Source organism: Scomber scombrus, chromosome 15 (genome assembly GCF_963691925.1).
Source record: "Scomber scombrus chromosome 15, fScoSco1.1, whole genome shotgun sequence".
NCBI lineage: Eukaryota > Metazoa > Chordata > Actinopteri > Scombriformes > Scombridae > Scomber > Scomber scombrus.
Window position 1 is genome coordinate 14,836,702 of NC_084984.1, and position 19,635 is coordinate 14,856,336.

At 37.8% G+C, this 19,635-nt stretch overlaps 1 protein-coding gene across 1 annotated transcript in view; it reads left to right on the forward strand.

Moving 5' to 3' along the window:
* marveld2a (MARVEL domain containing 2a) overlaps nucleotides 1–19,635 on the forward strand; it is a 32,248-nt gene that overhangs the window by 4,131 nt on the left and 8,482 nt on the right. Inside the window, exons 3-13 of the mRNA XM_062435216.1 lie at nucleotides 1,620–2,606; nucleotides 6,085–6,305; nucleotides 6,771–6,806; nucleotides 7,364–7,518; nucleotides 8,369–8,540; nucleotides 10,572–10,622; nucleotides 11,981–12,089; nucleotides 14,398–14,419; nucleotides 15,328–15,417; nucleotides 16,206–16,842; nucleotides 17,437–17,604. Of these exons, the coding sequence (XP_062291200.1) occupies nucleotides 1,637–2,606; nucleotides 6,085–6,305; nucleotides 6,771–6,806; nucleotides 7,364–7,518; nucleotides 8,369–8,540; nucleotides 10,572–10,622; nucleotides 11,981–12,089; nucleotides 14,398–14,419; nucleotides 15,328–15,417; nucleotides 16,206–16,842; nucleotides 17,437–17,604 (2,631 nt within the window). The 5' untranslated portion in view covers nucleotides 1,620–1,636. The remainder of the gene's footprint in view (nucleotides 1–1,619; nucleotides 2,607–6,084; nucleotides 6,306–6,770; nucleotides 6,807–7,363; nucleotides 7,519–8,368; nucleotides 8,541–10,571; nucleotides 10,623–11,980; nucleotides 12,090–14,397; nucleotides 14,420–15,327; nucleotides 15,418–16,205; nucleotides 16,843–17,436; nucleotides 17,605–19,635) is intronic.

A 19,635-nucleotide genomic window follows, 5' to 3' on the forward strand; every position in this document is an offset into this window, starting at 1 on the left:
CTCGAGCACCAAGTCTCAGTTTGTTTTTTGGGGATTGTCAGGGATTGAATGATGTCTAATGAATGTGTAATCATTTTCTGGCTTCTTTTCTTTTTATATTTCCTTTTTCTTTATTTGTTGACTCATTCCTTTTTGTTAATCATCACTATTTTGATAATTGATTCTTTGCCTCCAGCTTCATAAATGTGAATATTTTTTATAGTTTCTTTCTTCTTCTTATACAGATAAATTGAATATTTCTGGGTTGTTGACTTTTTGGTCAAGACTAAATAAGACATTTGGGACATTTTTCATCATTGTCTGACATTTTTTAGATTAAACAACTAATCGAGAAAACACCTGATTGATTAATTGATAGTGAAAATAATAGCTATAAACTATCCTGATACCAGATTAAGGGCTGAAGTCATTTATCAAGTAAAAATAAATCGTTTTATGTCTCCAGCTTCACAAATATTGCCTTTTTTCTTTATCTATATAATTGATTTGAATTAGATCATGGTCACAACACACAGGAGACACAACAGTGTATTTAGGGATTAAATATTAACAAAACATTTAAAAATGAAACAGTTAAAATCAATAGTATCAGTAGTATGTGTGTTTTGTAAGATGTATGAAAGCAAAGCAAAGTATAACCAAAACAAACAGGAGCCTGCAGGCGAGTCAGAGAGAGAGAAAGAGTGTAATAGTAGTAATGATTTGTTTATTGGGACCTGATGTCATTTGATAAGTAGAAATCACAAACGTTCTCTGTTTCCAATCCTCTATAATATATATATTTAAATATATATATAACTGAACTTGACCCAGATCATTGCCGCAACATGACAAACACTGTGAAATTCAAAATAATCCAAAAAGATGAAAAAAAAGATCAGACAGAACAGTGATTATGAAAGTGAAAAGCTCTATATTGGTACTTTCAGTATATAGCTACCAACTCGGAGAAAAACTAGCGTTAAGATTTAACAAAAATAATTTATTTAAAACAAATTAAATCAAATGTCAAGAGAGAAAAAGGTTTGTCAGAGAGATAAACCTCTCTAAAGAAATTACCTCTGGGTGTCATTCTGCTCCAATTTACAGCGTGTTAGTTTGTGGTGAGAGATGATCAATGCTGCGTTAAAATAAATACATTTTGATTGACTGTCAGTGTTTTTATCGTTCATCAAATGGCTCTGAAAGTGATTCGTATGATATATTTCTCCTCTATGTTCTCCTTGTTGCCCTGTTGCTGAAATGTGCTGCACAAATAAATTAGCCTTGCCTCTATCGTTGTCATTATAGTTGTGGTGTGGACTCCACCATCCACTTGAATTAGAACGATATTTAAAACTATATATTTATAGTTATCTTTCTCATTGTGGATGATGGCCCTTAATAGTCCGCAACAGTTATAACTAAACCCACAAATCCTCATATTTGTGAAGCTGGAACCATGAAATTTGTGGTATTTTTGCTAAAAAAACGACAAACAGTTAATCAATTATCAAAATAGTTAATTTATTTTCTGTTGATCGATAAATCGTTACAGCTTTAGTGTAATCCTGTTATTAAATCCTTCTTTATTATAATATTTTATGTGTGTGTGTGTGTGTGTGTGTGTGTGTGATCAGGGACCAACACCATCCTCATGTCCAATGGAGGAGGCTTTTACGGACACACTGAGCGTGTCCGCCAGGCGCCGTCGCCGCACTACGACCAGGTTCCCCCCGGCTCTTTACGCCGAGCAGACTCCTACGACTTCGAGCCGCTGAGCGAGCAGACGACGGCCGCTCGTCTCGCCCAGAGTGCCGACCCCCTCCCTCCGCCTCCTCTGCCCGACCAGCCGCCCGTCGGACCCGAGTTCGACCCCAGCGGCAGCGAGGGGAACTACAACGACGACGACCCTGCCATCGACATCAAACCGGTCCATCGCTTCATCCCCGACTCCTGGAAGGACTTTTTTCGGGGGAGCAACCGCAGCAACAAGTGGTCCATGCCTGGTTCTTCCTATAATAACAACAACAGCACCTCTGAGGGGGTCCGCTGCTCTCCTCCTCAGTCTCCGTCCGTCCCTGGATCGTACAGGGATCCCTATGGCGGCTCAGGCAGCAGCTACAACTCCCGCAAGGAGCTTCTGGAAGTCCGGGACGCCCACGAGTCCCTGTCGGGCCGCACCCACCACACCGGTCTGACCTACAGCGAGCGAGTGGAGGAGTACCAGCTGCGCTACGCCTACATGAAGTCCTGGCCGGGTCTGCTGAGGATTCTGGGCTGCGTGGAGCTGCTGCTGGGCGCCGCCGTGTTCGCCTGCGTCTGCGCCTACATCCACAAGGACAACGAGTGGTTCAACATGTTTGGATACTCGTCTCCGGGTGGAGCGTACGGAGGAGGAGCGTACGGAGGAGGGTTGTACGGCGGAGGGACGGGCGGCAGCTACTACAGCGGACCCAAGACCCCGTTTGTGCTGGTGGTGGCGGGTCTGGCCTGGCTGGTGACTGTGATTCTGTTAGTGTTGGGGATGACTATGTACTATCGCACCATCCTGCTGGACTCCACCTGGTGGCCGCTGACAGAGTTTGTGTTGAACTTGTCGCTGGCGGTGCTCTACATGGCGGCAGGTGGGTGACTGTAGCTGCAGATTAATCTTACATTGAAATATGTCATTTAAAAAAAGATTTATGAGACAAGGAGAAAATGTTAAATGAGGTTTTTGTACAAGAGGAACATCTCAGACTGGACTATTACAACATTATATTTTATAAGATAAAATAAAATGTTATTGATCCCACCGTGGGGAAAATTCATTGCTACAGCAGCTCAAAAAGATAGTGATATGAGAAAAAACAAATGTATACAACACTAAAATTAAAAACTAAATAAAAATACTAGGGCTGGGCAATTAATCGGAAAATAATCGAAACCGCCATTTAGAAAACTAAGGAATTTGAAAACTTGTCCCCAGTGATCATTTGAACCCAAACCACTATGATCTTTTCATAGTTCTAATCAAGTGAACTAGACATTAACCACAGCGTCACACCTTAAAACATCATTATTTTCACTCCCTAAAGATACTCATGTGTGAGGGCAGCAGTGTAAAATACAAAACAGAAGAAACTGTGACAATACATAATTGTTCATCAAGGGTCTTACACTTGGGGTGTATTAATCTGTCGCTGAAGGAGCTGCTTAAGGCCCTCACAGTCTGACGCAGAGTAATTGTTCCTATTAACACAATGTTACATCATAAAACCTCATTTTCATCCAGCATTGAGGTCTTTCTGCATCTTAATAGCATCACATTGTCTCTAAACTGTCATTCACATGCTTCTGCTGCTTAAAAAAACGTCCTTACATCACAAACACCTGTTGCAAATAATAAGAATATATGTGACTGTAATTTAGCACATAGAGAATTCAATTTTAATCTTAAGAATAAGAATAGACTTTATTGTCAATGTACAACCAATTTGAAATCATAAGTAAAAAAAGAAAGAAGGTGCTTGTAAAAGAATAAAATAAATGAGTAATTAGCACCAAAACTATCTAAAACACATAATACACACATAGGACTTTTCACTCGCTTCTATCAGTATTGCACAATTCCCCTAAATGTTACACACTAGTTGTTGCAGTTAAAACAGGATCAACTATTCTAGTGTAAAGATGATAAAAAATTGGAAAGGCTGTTTGATTTTGACGTGTTTAAGGTAACTACTTACTTAAACACTTATTAGGGCCCGAGCGGCGACTGCAAGTCGCCTGGCGAAAGCCCTATTGAAATTGTAATGTTTATTATTATTAGGGCCCGAGCGGCGACTGCAAGTCGCCTGGCGAAAGCCCTATTGAAATTGTAATGTTTATTATTATTATTATTATTATTATTATTATTCTTCCGACATTTCGTGCCCCAATTTCGCCCCTTTCCCAAATGCGAAAATGCTTATACTTTTGCACGGACGTCCGGCCTCATCCGAAATTCGATATTTTTGGGTGGTCGCACATGGTCGACGCAGAATGGCGGAATAGCGCCCCCTACAAAGTCCAAAAATGCCCATAGGGAATTTTGCTAACTTTGTCCTATGCTCACAAAATTCGGTACACATATGTATTATACCAACATATGCAAAAAAGCCTCTTGACCTCATGACCTCAACCCAACAGGAAGTCGGCCATTTTGGTTTTGATTTTTCCCGCCTAAAATGAACTCCTCCCACAGCGTTCGCCCGATCAAGTTCAAATTAGGTATGCAACATCTCCAGACCTAGCTGAGCTTAAGTTGTGCTCTGCGCATCCGTAGGTCAAAGGGCGTGTCTGCCAGGGCTCAACTAACTTTGGCGTGCTCGCCATGTACATACGAGTGGCTCTCACGCCCACATACTTCATCCAATCAGCTTCAAACTTGCTGGACATGATGATGGCTCCGCCCTGAACGTCCCGATATATTAACTTCCCACGTAACTCATAGCGCCCCCCGGTGGTAACAGGAAGTGAACTTAAATTCATGAAAAATACATAGTTGACCCCATCAACTTCATTCCACTTCTAAAACATGCAGAACCAGTTGGCGAAGCTACATTATGAACACTGTGAAGCTACGAGTAATGGCGTCCCTGTGGGGGCGTGGCTACCATCAATTCCTCGCCATGAAAATACGTTTGGCTTTTTGATGGCTTTATTGAACACGTATCATCATGAAAATTGATACACAGGTCCAGGGTGGAGACCTCTTCCATCTGATAGGGGTGTCGCTCATGTCACCCCCTAGTGGAAACAGGAAGTGCCTTTTTTGCATCAACATTGTCCGATTTCCACGAAACTTCACATGTGTGATGAGGGACATACCCTGAACACACCTGCATGCATCCCATTACTGCCCCCTGGTGGATGAACCATCAACCTCTCATAACTCCTTCATGCTTTGTCCAATTCACTCCAAACTTCACATGACTGATGAGTGGCCTCCCTGAACACACCAGACCATATGTGTAACTACCTGTGACTGCCCCCTACTGGATGAACGAAATATTGCATTTTTGGCCTCCTTCCAGGTTTTTTCTCACTTTCTGCTTCACGCCACAGCCCCGCCATGCCTCAGGCCCCGCGTTGGCATGGGTGAGCGAGGGCCCGCCATCGCCTCTTGCGGCTTTAATTATTTAAATGTATTTATTATATCTTCAGTACTATACAAGTACACAGAATTGTTAAAAACATTTATTATAAATCTCTCGGTCATAACTTTTTAAAAATCCCCTTGAATTGCTGTTCTTCTCCAAACCTGGAAACATTTTAATTTATCATCTTTTGTCACATATCTTCTTGGATTTCCTCCATGGTGGTGAATCTTCTCCGTTTGGGTTCAAGTTTTAGTTTCACTCTAACTGCTTTGATACTCTACTGCAGTGCTGAACTATGAGGCTGCATAAAGGGCCAGTATACGTTTTTTAAAACTGTAAATCATGCAAAAATATTCCATTAGAGCCCCAGAATATAAATAATACCAGCACTTTTCATGTTCATGCATCGTAATGTAACACAGACTCAACAAAAAAAACTACCAAAAAATCAATAAAAACAGCAACTAAGGAAAGAGGAAACACCACAGATAGGGTAAAGATGTTTAAGAAATTAATGTAAAAAAATGTGGAAAAATTAAGAATACCCAAATAAAAAAAGGTAATAAAAAAACATATATAAAATAAAAGAATGTCACTATAGAATAAAATGGGTAAAACTGGGAATGATAGGAGTAGTATTTAAAGAAGACCAAAAAATGATAAGAGGAATATAAAATAATGAAACAACTAAAAGAGTAAAAGTAATGAAGTAAAACTAGACGTAAAAGGTGCGTTAAGAAGAAATGTGCAGGATTTGTCCTTTTTTAAAGTTGTGATCCAGAGAAACTTTTCTAAATTACTGCCATGAAACAAAACTACTGTCATGTTGTGTCAGAAATCTGTAAACCAAAACTAATAATGATATGTATATAAATAAGACAGTGTAGGGTTTTTTGTGTATTTTGGATGAACTGAACCTTTAATTCACACTTTAAACTGCCTTTGTTTTACCACGTTTTGCCCTTTTTTACTTCTCCAGCCATCGTCTATGTGCGTGACACGACTCGCGGAGGCCTCTGCTCCTATCCCATCTTCAACAACGGCATCAACGGAGCGTTCTGCCGCACCGAGGCGGGCCAGACCGCCGCCATCATCTTCCTCTTCGTCACCATGGTCGTCTATCTGATCGGAGCCATCGTTTGCCTCAAGCTGTGGAGGCATGAAGCGGCACGCAGATATCGGGAGAAGTACGGCCAGGAGGTAAAATCTCACTCAGTGTCGAGTCCTGAGATTCCTCAAATTCATGCAAAAACTCCTCCAAACATGCTCACACCCTCACAGACTATAATGCAGTAAATTGCATAATGTGTGCAGATGTTTACAGCTGTAGTTGAGTCTGTAATCTCACATGTGTGCTGCTGTCAGGGTTTAGTTTGAACTAGTTTTATTATCTGCAAGATGCACACAAAACAAAACACTCACTTCCTGTTTCGTCCCCTTGTTTATCTGTATTTTGGTATTTTAAAGGAACAGTCTGACATTTTGTTATCTGATATCTGCTGGTTTAAAAAATAAGCTGGAGTTAAGAGACTGGAAAAACTAGATGTTCTTGTCTAACTAAGTGTGTTTTCCCCTAAATGTCAAACTTACCTGCTTTGAATAACTAATCATCATCATTATTATAAGCCACATGTTAATGAGGAGATTATGTTTTTGTTTGCACAGATGCAGCCGTCCGAGATGCAAGCTCTGCACTCGTTGGTAAGCTTTCTAGATTCAAGATTCAAGAAATGTAATATCACATGCAGAGTAAAAACACTGAGGTTCAGACAATGCAATGAAATTCTTACTGCTGCTCTCCTTACACAAAACAATAACACACAACAATAACACATACACATGACAAAAAATAAAATTAGATAGGCAAGAGAAGTGCCAAAAAACCTGAGTGACGTTGTGTAATGTTAAAAAAAAACATAACGCAGACTCTCAGAATATAATATAACAACATTTAAACAGTTGAAAAGGGCAATTCTCTTTTTTTTACTCTTTATTTATTGTCATCATTTCATTTTATGCATCTTACACATGTAATAAAGGCTACATACTACATTGTCTACATAAGTAATGAGATTTAGTGACGCAATAACAATTAATTAATATATCAATTAGTTAAAGTAAATGGAAAGAAAGCCGCATCTCTCATATAGTTGTGTTTCTGTGTGTGTGTGTGTGTGTGTGTGTGTGTGTGTGTGTGTGTGTGTGTGTGTGTGTGTGTGTGTGTGTGTGTGTGTGTGTGTGTGTGTGTGTACACACAGACTGCACCCAAAGCTCCAGAGCAGGTCGACGGCTCCTCAGTCATTCCCATCCAGGCGGCACCAAGAGCAACAAAAGCAGGACCTCCAAAGGTTTTACAGGGAGGGATCCCCTCAGGACACATCCCCAAACCGGTTATTGTGCCTGACTATATTGCGTAAGTGCTGCTAAACATGCAATATGCTCTATAGCTAATGGTGGAGGAAGAAAAGTAGCCTCGAAATGTAACAGGGCTGCAATTTAAGATTATTTTTATTATTGATAAATGTGTAGATTGTTTTCTGGAATCATTATTTGGTCTAAAATAGTTAAAATTGTGCAGCACTATTTCCTAAACTGCAATTTTAAATTTTCTGATTATATTCAGTTTGTTTTGTATAATTTGTCATCAATATTTACATTTGAAGAGCTGTAAAAAAGCATTTTTGCTTCAATATTTTCACAACATAATTAAGATTATTTAAAATGGTTACAGATAGATCTATCAATAAACTAATCAATTAATAAAAGTAATTGATTCAGTGCTAAGATACAGTGTGTAATTCTAACATTGTGAGATAGAGCTTCAACGATTAATTGATTAGTCAATTGGCAAAAAATGAAGCAACTATTTTCATTATCGATTTGAGTCTTTTGGGGGGTTTTTAATAGAAAAAAATGCCAAATTCTCTGATTCCAGCTTCTCAAATGTGTGAATATTTTCTGGTTTCTTTATTCTTATATGACAGTAAACTGAATGTCTTTGAGTTGTGGTCCAAATAAGACATTTTAGGACATCACATTGGGCTTTGGGAACCAATTATTGGCATTTTTTTAACCATTTTCTGACATTTTACAGAACGATAATGAAAATAATCATTATTTGCATGATGATGAATTTTGACTTCATCTGTCTGTTACTGCTTTAAGATATTGCATAACCACCATATCCATAGCATTGCCTAAGCAGCACTGTATGTACATTTAATCCTATAATGTTAATAAAAGTGTGTTTCTCCATCCTGCAGTAAATACCCGACGATCCGGACGGATGAGGAGCGGGATCAGTACCGAGCCGTGTTCAACGACCAGTACGCAGAGTACAAAGAGCTCCACTCCGAGGTTCAGGCTACCTCCAAGAAGTTTGACGAGATGGACGCCATGATGCGCGGCCTGCCGCAGCACCCGACCACGCAGATGGTGAGAGGCAGGATTGATCATATAACTATAACTATTGATTTTTAGTTTTTTAGTTTGGTTTATTTTGCACAAGTTAAAGTACACACACACACACAAGACAAGTAACAAATAATATAGAGGGCAGGAAGAGGCAGAAAACCGGAATCAATTTATTTGAAGCCTTGATTTAAAAAACGTTAGAAAATAATATGAACACATAAAAGTGAAAGCAAACCAAATAGTAACTATACATACACATATATATGTGTAGATTATATAGATTAAGCAGTCCGTCCAGGAAATTTTGCCAATTACTGCAACTTGAAAAAAATCCTGCAGCAAAATCAAACATTTATGATCGCAACAATCACACAAAAAAAACCCTTGAGTTATTGATAAAGTGTCATAATGGTGTAACCTAGGCTTTTCCCAATAATTATCGACTTATCATACAATAACGTAATTATCATCATCATCATGTCTATATATGGACTTATCGTATGATACATGGACATGACCTTTGACCTCAGTATTGTCACACTTCACATTAGCAGCTAAGAGGCTATTCATGTCACATTGGCTAAGTGAGTAGTGTCCTCCATTCCTCACTGTGTTCGTCCTGAGTGGAGACTGCAGAAGAATTAAAGGTAAATAACTCTGTCCCCAACCATAATGGCAGTCTGGGTTTTTACCAGGCGGGGATTTCCGGTCCTCTGAAAGATGCCAACGCGGAAGTAACTTAAAACTGCATTCTATCAAAAGGCCACCAGGGGGCGACCATTTTGGTGTCAAAAGGACTTCCGTCTCTATACAAGTCAATGGAGAATTCACTAACTTCTCACTTGATTTCTAACCTCAGTAAACATTTTCAAATGTGTTTATGGTCTCAATCGCTAGTTTAAAGCTTTCTTCAATGCAGTAGGTTGTTCATTTGTGAGATTTTGGCCTCCCTGATTTTATATTTGACGATAAAGCAGGGTATGCATTAGGGCGTGGCTACGTCATGATTGACAGGTTGATTAGTTCACAGGTTCAGGAGGGCGCCTCATGCCCGCCTGATGCCCATATAAGTAGAATCCGTGTTTTTATTTTTCCCGGCATGCACCTGAAATTTTCAAGATGGCGCTGCCCAGATCCGAAACTATTGGCTTCCGAGCAGCAGTACACAAACCAATGGGTGACGTCACGGATGTTACGTCCATTTTATATACAGTCTATGGTTTTTACTGAAATGTATCACCCACTCTCCAATCCCCCCGCTCCACATTATTATGCTATTATATTATCATTATATTAGTGGTATAAAATGATCTTCAAATGACAATAATATCGTTTATTGCGATTATTTCTGAGACAATATATCGTCCAATAAAAGAAGTTATAGTGACAGGTGTAGTGTATCCAGAAATGTGAAAAAGGAAACATTTATTAACAATTATTCTTGGATAGTAACCAGTTTTATTATATAAATTAAGGTTAGTTTGGTCTGTAAATACATGATTATGGGCTAAGTGCTGCTTTTAAAGGAGAACAGGAGGAGTTATTATGTAATGTTCTGTGACTCCTCTGAATCCCACCCAGTCTTAATGTTTGCTCTGTGCAGATCTGCCCCACATAAACACATAAACACAAACACAGCTGGACTCTGTTTTGCGGTCCAACCTTCGATACATGAATACAGTTATCTGGTCTTCAGTCTGATTGCGGGCGTCATGGCTGCTCTGCACTAAACTACACCACACAGATTGTATCAGTGTTTGGGTTTATTATTTGTGAGCACAGAGGAAGCGATTTTTCAGACTGAACTGATTACGTGGCTGAAAAATTGCACGTTGCTTTTTGTTGTTTAAATGTGCCTCATTTCCCCATCCTGCAAATTCCTCTGTTTAGACTTCCTGTTTTCACTCCTCCGCCCTCAAATTCCTTCTTGGCACCATCGAGAAGAGAAAGCCTGTTCGACATCATCATCATCATCATCATCATTTTATTACATTGGAAAAAGGGTTTTAATCTTTAATAAAGTGACCAAACTTTTCTCTCTTCTTTTTGTAGGAGGCTGATCGCATTGGCAAAATCCTTCAGGATTACCAGAGAAAGAAAAATGTGAGTCCATTGTCTTGTCAGTGTTTTGTATATAGTGACTTTTTCTGCTGCATGTGTTAGTTTGTATTACAGAGTTTGCTTTTCATCCAGAGAGTTGAGTTTCAGCCTTGTCTGTTAGTAGAGACATCTTCCACATAGAGCCTTAAAACTGTAATAGATTAAAGGAGTAGTCTGCTTTTATTTGGTAATTTAAATTATGAAGAGACTAAATTATAATCCTGATGACTTCAGTGATCCTCTGACTTTTCATCTAATGTCGACAGCAAGTCAAAACTTTTACTTAATCAGTGAAATATCTCAAACTTCTTCTGGTTGGATTGGCACAACATTTGGGTTCAGACATTGTTCCTCTTGTGATAAATCAGACAGACTTGAGTTCAGTGCTGTCTCTCAAGTCACATGCTTCTGTTAGTATACCGAGACCAAGATTGGGGGTTAGGGTTAGTGAAGATTGAGTCAATTACTGTAATCATAATAATCATGTGGCTCAACATTTACATTATTCCTCTGTTAAAAAGAAAATTATTATTATTATTATTAACCTTTTATTTGACCTCTAAAGACCATTGAGGAGGAATCCTCATTTACAACATTGTCTAGAAACATTTACAGCAACACAGTAACACACAAAACAATATTAGGTTAAAAGAAAAGAAAAGAAAATATTAGGAAAAATAAATACAGTTAAACAGTTAAGATAGTAGTTTAAAAACATTTACAATCAAATAAAACAAGGTCTGACATATTAATGCTTTTGAACAGCTGTATTGATGGTAAAATAAATAAATAATAATTTTAAGGCCTTTTGCAGATTGTTCCATGTGTAAGGAACATAAGAGAAAGACATCTTTCCTATTTCGGTTCTGACTAATTCTGTGAACGAGTACCAATATCATGCGACTTCAAACCTTTTACACTTTTCTTAAAATTTGCAGGTGCTAAATAAAAAAATTGAGACGGCAATAAATTCCAAATCACTGAGCCTCTGTAGATTAGACCAAACTGTAACTGAGACATTCGACAGATAGGAAACCGTAACAATAACAGTTAAATAAATCGAAGAGCAGCAATAAGAAAAAGAACAAGAACGATAAATAATAAGTACAAAAAAAACAATAATAGTAAGAAATATATACAATAAAATATTTCCTACATTATTTACAAGAGTAATATTGGCATTGAGTGGTAATATACCAGAGATGATATTGTTATTGCACAGATTAAAGTGAAAGAAAATACATATGTGTATTACATGTATATTGCTCAGTTGAATTGAAATGAGTCTTATACATTAAATACTAATAATGCACAGTAAAATTATCATATAAGTGAGTGGTTTGTTTAAATTACCATCCTAGGATCCAACATTCCTGGAGAAAAAGGAGCGCTGTGAATACCTGAAGAGCAAACTGTCTCACATCAAACAGAAGATCCAAGAATACGATAAAGTCATGGAGTGGAACGATGGCTACAGCTAAACGTCTGACAAACCGCTGGACTCAAAAAATACTAAAAACTACTGTCGCTGGTGATGATGGAGGAGAAAGACTTTGTTTTTTTTAAACTGGATAGGCATCACAGGGAATTTACAGCTTTCTTTCAAATCTCTACAACATATATATATGTGTGTATGTGTTTGTTTTGAATGTTTTACACTTTTAAAAAAAATGGTCCAAAGGGCTCAATATATGTGTGATACTGTGACTGTAGCTGAAAACTGAAACTAGCCACTTAATTTTTTATTATTACAAATGACACTGGTGTCTGATCTGTCAGATTAGAGGGAGAAAGAGAGGAAACATGAAAAAGATATGCTGCTTTATTCCTATCAAAGTTTACCTTCTCTGCAATGCCGCCTGACTACTGTACTCATCACTCGTCTTTCTTTGTGTGTGTATTAATTTGTCTAAATGTTTCACAACTTCCCAATATGTTAAAAAAAACCACTGCTTGTCTTGTTAGATCCTCATCAAACTGGATTCTTTAACCTTTTTTTGTGATTGTTTTAATTGCACAATATGTTGTTTTGTTTTTTTACTCAATCTTGAAATATGCATTATTTCCTAAAGCAGAATTAGACTAATGTTTGTGTCATATGTATTTTTCAACTGTTCTACCATTTCATAGATTAAAACATTTTCTACTTTATATATTCACTTAAATATCCGTAAGTGCCTCAATGTTTCCTCAAACCTCTTGATTTTAATTTGAATGGAAACACTGTCACCAAAAAAACCCAACTATTTCTCTTCGTATCTTATCAGTTGCAGTTGTAAATGTCCATTTCTTTCATAATTTAAGTGATTGATTGGTGCTTTTTTTGGTCTTCAGAATACACTTCTGCTTATGCACTGTCCAAACACGCAGTCTGAGGTCTTTTCTTTTTATTCAGCAACACTAAAATGTAAAATATAAAGAAGATTAATTAACCAAAAGAAAACTATAACCGGTAAACTGTCAATTAAGTTACTTTTTATAACATTTCTGCCTCTCAGATGTGATGATTTGCTGCATTTCAGTGTCTCGTATGACAGTAAAGTGAATATTTTGGGGGGTTTTGGACACAGTTTAATGACATAAGGGTTTGTTTTTTGTTTTAATTTTAATCAGATTATATAGTAAAGAAAATAAATTGCAGGTCTGAGCTAAACAATCACATAAAAATATTAACATTTGACCTAAAAATGACATTTGTATATACCTGATGAGTCTTCTTCTTCTCTAAATTAATATATGCAAAGTGTTATTTAATTAATTGTTTTTAAAAAAATTATTTGTCAGAAGGTCCAATAAATACTATTTTCTGGCAATTATTTGATGGTTCAGGCTTTACAGGGTTAAAAGAGAGAGATGATAGATAGATAGATAGATAGATAGATAGATAGATAGATAGATATTTATTGTCATTGCATATAAAAACACAACATTTCGTTTACAGCACCAAAAATCAGCATAAAGGGGCATAAATAAAAGTTAAAGTAATAAATAATGCACAGATAAATAACACTAATACATAATGCTCAGGTAAATTGCACTTGTACTGTTCATCAGGTGAGTGTATGTGTGTTTTAATGAGAGCAGTGTGTGTTTATAAAGTGCGTTCAATGAGCTCAATCATAAACACATGAAAATAGAGGATTGTTTTTAACCTGGATTTAACAAATATTCACATTTTGGGGCTGAATTAAAACATCTGGTTGTGTTTCAGCTGTATTAAACATAAACAGTCTTATTGTGTCTTCTAACTTTAACTTTAACCCTTACATACTGTTTATATTCTGACTTGTCACAGTATTTCCTCACATAATTAGTCTCTATAACAAACTCCTGAACCACAAATAATTCATAAAAACCTCATCAGTCACACATAAAGTTTATTTTTTTATTTTTATGATGAAAAACCTATATAAAATAAACTATATTATGGCCTAATGTAAGATAAAACGAGAACTATTTCAATAAATTATATACAATGTGAAAAATTAAGATTCTTGAAATTTTGGATGAATATGGGTCAGATATATTTCCTTTTTTTGTATATTCTGGGTCACATTAGGGGAAGATATCAAATTTCAGGCTAAAAGAAATAACATTTTTACAGCTCTAGGATGTAAACACGGGTCAAATAACTTAAAATAACATTTCCATTGATCTACCGGTTCATGGGAGGACTTCCGGTGACGTCAGGTAACGTGACACCTGTTGGGGGGCGGGGCTTAATTTGGACCGAGAGCAGAGCTCATCAAGGTGTGGCTCCATGTTGTTGTTTTATCAGCAGCAGCAGTTTCAGTCGAAAGGTAGTCAAGTGAGGAAGTAAAGAAGACACACAGAGAAACGACAGGTGAGTCTCAACTACTCCTAAAGTTTAAAGGATTATTAACACAAGAAGCTGCTTTTAATTTAAGGTTTTAAAATCCTCAGAAATAACTTGTTACCTGTGTGCTACTGTAGCTAATATACAGCTTTAAATCAATTATCTCCTGAACAGCATGGTGTTGTGGTTTGAGCATGATGAAGGAAATATGTGAAAGAATTTGGAAAAAAACAGGATTATTTGTAGTTTTATAATCTTTAAAAACACATGAATATAAAGTGAAAAGGTGTTTTAGGTTGAAATGGTTGTTAAAAATCAACACAATGTCATAATAGTGTTAGTATGATTTCAAAAAAGGAGCTAAAATACTTAAAAAGGGTTAATTAGTTTGTGTATTAATAGAAAATATCAGTTTTTTTAATCCACTAATTGTTTATTTGACATATTTTAAAGCATGAATATAAAGTTAAGAGGTGTTTTAGGTTGAAATGGTTGTTTAAAAATCCACATAATATGTCATAATAGTGTTAGTATCATTTCAAAAAGGAGCTAGAATAATTAATAGTTGATTAAATGTGGATTAATAGAGAATAATCTGCGTTTGAGTCATATTTCAAGCCAAAAAAAAGCAAAATATTTCTTTGTACAAGCTTCTTAAATGTAAAGATTGACTTCCTTTTATAGTCTTATGTCATAATTAAAGTCATTATTTTAAATTTTGGACCATTTTGGGGACAAAACAAGCAAATTTGATGACATTGCTTTGGGGTTTTAGGGGTCGACGGCCATTTTTTCACCATTTTCTGATATTCTGTAATAGATTAATTGAGATTGTCTTTAAAGGAAATTTGAAGTAAGTTTATTCTAACGACATAAATCTTTACTTCTTAGATTTGTCTTTACAGAGCAGCACCCGAAGGATTCAACAGCGATGTCCTCGAGGCCCAACGGGAGTCCACCTCCCTACGAGTCTGATGGATAGTAAGTATCCTCTGATTAATATTAACGATTTTATTATAGAATACACTGTGTATGGAAGTAAAGAAAGGCCAAAAAAATAGATTAAATATTGTGTAATTTAACCTTTTACGGCTTAAGGTTTAAAAATGAATTACAGCTGAATTAATTGCAGTGAGTTTATGTGGTTTGAATTCCTCTATGTGAACTTTCTTGCAGGTCAAATTTATAATTATCAGAAACACTTTATTAAAATTAAATCTATTCTTAGTCACTTCTCTCTCTCGGATCATATGAGTGACAGAACGAAACCTAAAGAGAGAAAGAAAAAGGGGGAGGTGTGATGGATCCTTTGCAGCCCATATGTTCAAGTTAAAGCTATAATATTGTATTGTATTGTAAGCAGCTTTATTTATATAGTGCATTTCATCTCTAGGGGGAAACTCAACGTGCTTTACATAAAAACAAACATTTAACAGTAAGAATTGGAAACAAAAAACATAAAAACATGCAATTTGAAAAATAAAAATAAAACCCAATAATAGTAAAAACATAGAAACAGTAAAACATACAATTTAAAAACAAAAAAACCCCCCCACTAATAATAAAAAAACAAATTACAGAATAATTAGTTGCATCCCTACTGAGGTTGAACCATATAAAGAACCTAAAAATCAAGTTTTACATTTTTTTGACTGCAAACTTTCCAGTTTAGATAAAATTTTAATATGATTGCTCCATAAGATTCAACCTTTTTTTTTTTTGCTTCTAATATGCACTCATGTTGAATTTCTCCTTACTTGTGTTCGCAGTAACGTCCCTCCGCCCCAGCCGGCCTACTCATACTACCCAGATGATGAATTCCAGCATTTCTACCGCTGGACTTCTCCGCCGGGAATCCTTAAAATCATGTCCGTCATCACCTTGGTGCTGTGCTTGGCCATATTCGCCTGCGTCGCCTCCACTTTGGCGTGGGACTCTCAGGGAGCGTTGGGCGGCTTCGGCGGAGGCTACGGCGGCGGCGGCGGCTATGGCGGCGGCTACGGCAGTTTCGGAGGCGGTGGATACGGAGCTGGCAACAACTACGGTTACGGCGGGATCGGTGGGAACTACAACGACCCGAGAGCGGGGAAAGGCTTCATCATCGCCATGGCTACCATCACCTTTATCTTCGCCCTGGCCGTCTTCATCATCATCGTGTCTCACCAGAGCCTGACGGAGAGCAGGAGGTTCTACCTGACGGTGTTGATAGTGTCGGCCATCTTGGCTCTGCTGATGCTCATAGCGTCCATCGTCTACCTGGTGGCGGTGAACCCGATGGCGCAGTCGTCCGGCTCGGCCTACGGCAGCCAGATCGCCGGCCTTTGCGCCCAATACCAACAACCGCAACCCTCAGGAATGTTTGTCAATCAGTACCTCTACCACTACTGCGTCGTGGAGCCTCAAGAGGTGAAAAAAATCACATCCATTTTTTTTATATTCTCATACTAGTTTCAGCACAGGAGGATTTGATATTTCATTCCTCATCCTTTAACCCTCCTGTTGTCTTCGAGTCAAGGAAGGAAGAAGGAAGGAAAGAAGGGAGGAAGGATGGAAGAAGGAAGGAAGGAAATGAGGGAGGGAGAAGGGAGGAAGGAAGGAAAGAAGGAAGGAAGGAAGGAAGGAAAGAAGGGAAGGGGGGAGGAAAGAAGGAAGGAGGGAGGGGGCAAGGAAGGGAGAAAGGAAGGAAGGGAGGAAGGTAGGGGGGAGGAAATAAAGAGAGAAGAAGGGAGGGAGGAAGGAAGGACAGAAGGAAGGAAGAAAGGGGGATGGAGGAAAGAGAGAGGAAGTAAAGAAAGAGAGAAGGAGGGAGGAAGGAAAGAAGGAACAGTCAAAACAGACGGGGTCAATTTGACCCGGGAGGGCGACACGAAGGTTCATTTAATCCCACAAAGAGCTTGCTTGTCTTCCTGGTGTCCAAACAACAATATAAAAAAACAATCCCATCAATAATAAATCAGCAATAATATGAAAGCATCTCTTCTTTCTTTCTTTTTTTTTTAGGCCATCGCCATTGTGTGCGGCTTCCTGGTCACGGCGGCGCTCATCATCATGCTCGTCTTCGCTCTGAAGACTCGCCGGAAGATCCAGAACTACGGCAAGAGCAACATTTTGTGGAAGAAGGTGAAGATCATCGACGACTTGGAGCCTCCTCAGGATGTAGAGGCGTGGGTGAGTGTTTTCATCATGGATTATCAGATTGTATTCTCCTTTGATCAGCAGTTTTTAGTCCTAAATGTGCAAGGTGACATTTAGCTTTGGGCTGTTTGCACAAAACAAGCAAAAGATATTCAGTTTACAATGATGTTAAAAGGGAAAAAAGCAGCATATCCTCACAAGTTTGAAGCTTGCACGAGGAAATATTCATCACTGTTCTTCATAAATGACTAAAATGGTGAATTAATTAATCAACTATTGGTTTCAAGTCTTAGTTTATTTTCTGCTGAAGTTTCTTTCGACTTTATTTTGTTGAGTTTCACACATCTTGCTTGTTTTTTTGTTTTTTCTTCTCTCTCTTCCTGTTTCGAGTAAGATTCAAGATTACATTTTAATTGTCTGTCACATAGTTTTAGAAATTCCTCTCCTATCAAAGATAAAAGGTAGACGAACGAAACTTTAAGACAGTGGAAACAGTAAAAACATCACAGTAGAATAAGTTGTGCATTAAATAAACTGTGTTTGCATGTTGTTGAATAAGGAAAAATAAGACTCTAGACTGTCGTTATATAAGCAGATAAACTTTCCAGAGCTGAAATCAAAAGACACTATCATATCTCATGTCTTGGTCTCAGGTGAGGCTCAGCAGCAGCATTAGTTTGTGTATCAGCTGAAGCGGTTCAACCTGTTTGGGTGGCTGTCACCTGTTTGTCAGAGGAGGTGGGGGAGGGGAGGGGGAAGCGTTGGAGGTATGAGCTTCTTCTGCTCTGGCTTTTTAAGGTGTGGTGTGTTCATGGGTGACAGTTTCAGTCTCCTGCTCACATGTTGCAATGAAAACCTGAAACCATGTCGCTTGTCGGTGCAGTCAAGCGTTAAACATCCCAATATTTACATTGTACATCGTGAATCATCCTTTTTTTTTTTTTTGTGGAGCTATTTTCAGAAATGTATTGCAACAACTTGACACACTCATAGTAAGTAGGGATGAGTAGGTGAGTCATGGTTTTTATTAGGGTTGTAAATCATTGCGGCGGCGTTCAGCGGAGCAAAGCTTACTGCAGAGCAATGAAGAAGAAGTACAGGTCGGACCAGAACTCAAAACCACCAGTTAACAGACACACAACACTGCAGCAGTAACGTGATACTGGGAACCAGTGACATTTAACTGTAGCTTGTGGGAACCTGTGCGTAAAAAAAAAAGTGCTGAGTTTAGCGACCTGCAGCACATATTAACGTCTGACCTGCGTTAGTGTTTTTTGCAGGTGTGCAGCAGACTGTATCTCAGTAATGACACTGTAATGATAAGTAATGATACTTTCAGAGGGGCAAGTCCATACATGCAAGCAGATGTATATCATAGCTGAGGTGGTAGAGATCCAATGTATGGGACGCTGAGGAAGAAGTAGTAAACATTTTTTATTGCTTAAAGTACAGTTTAGTTTTCATGCTGTAACTCTTAAAAAATAATGAATCTAATCCCCCTTTAAAAAAGGCTTTAAACCTTTAATTTCACGTGCAAAACTCTAAAATATTGTCTCTTTTTTTTAACATTAGTTAAGTTGTTTTTGTGTGTGTTTGTGGTGAGTCAGCTAAGACGATGCAGGAAGCCGTTTAATCCTCTTTTTATGGTGTTTTCAATGACGATCAGACCTGCAGCAGCTGCAAAACTTATCCAATCACTGGGGATAAAAAAGGCAAAAACTTCAATTAATATTCAGTTTTTCATTGGTTAATCCATCCATCAGTTACCATCATTTATGTGGCTGTAGGTTGCATTAATTGATTTAATTATATCACTAGTATTTTTTGTTATGTACTGACAAACGTGATAGAAATGTCTATAAATTCATGGCCTTAAATAACCTTAGGTTTAATCTTCCCCACTGGTTTTCCACCATTAAATTGCTTTCTGTGCCGCCAATTAATTAATATTCAGTTTTCATTGGCTAAACCATCCATCAGTTATCTTTACTTGTATGGCTGTAGGTTGCATTAATTCATTTAATTATATTATTAGAGATTTTTTTGTTATGCAGCTGCTTATAT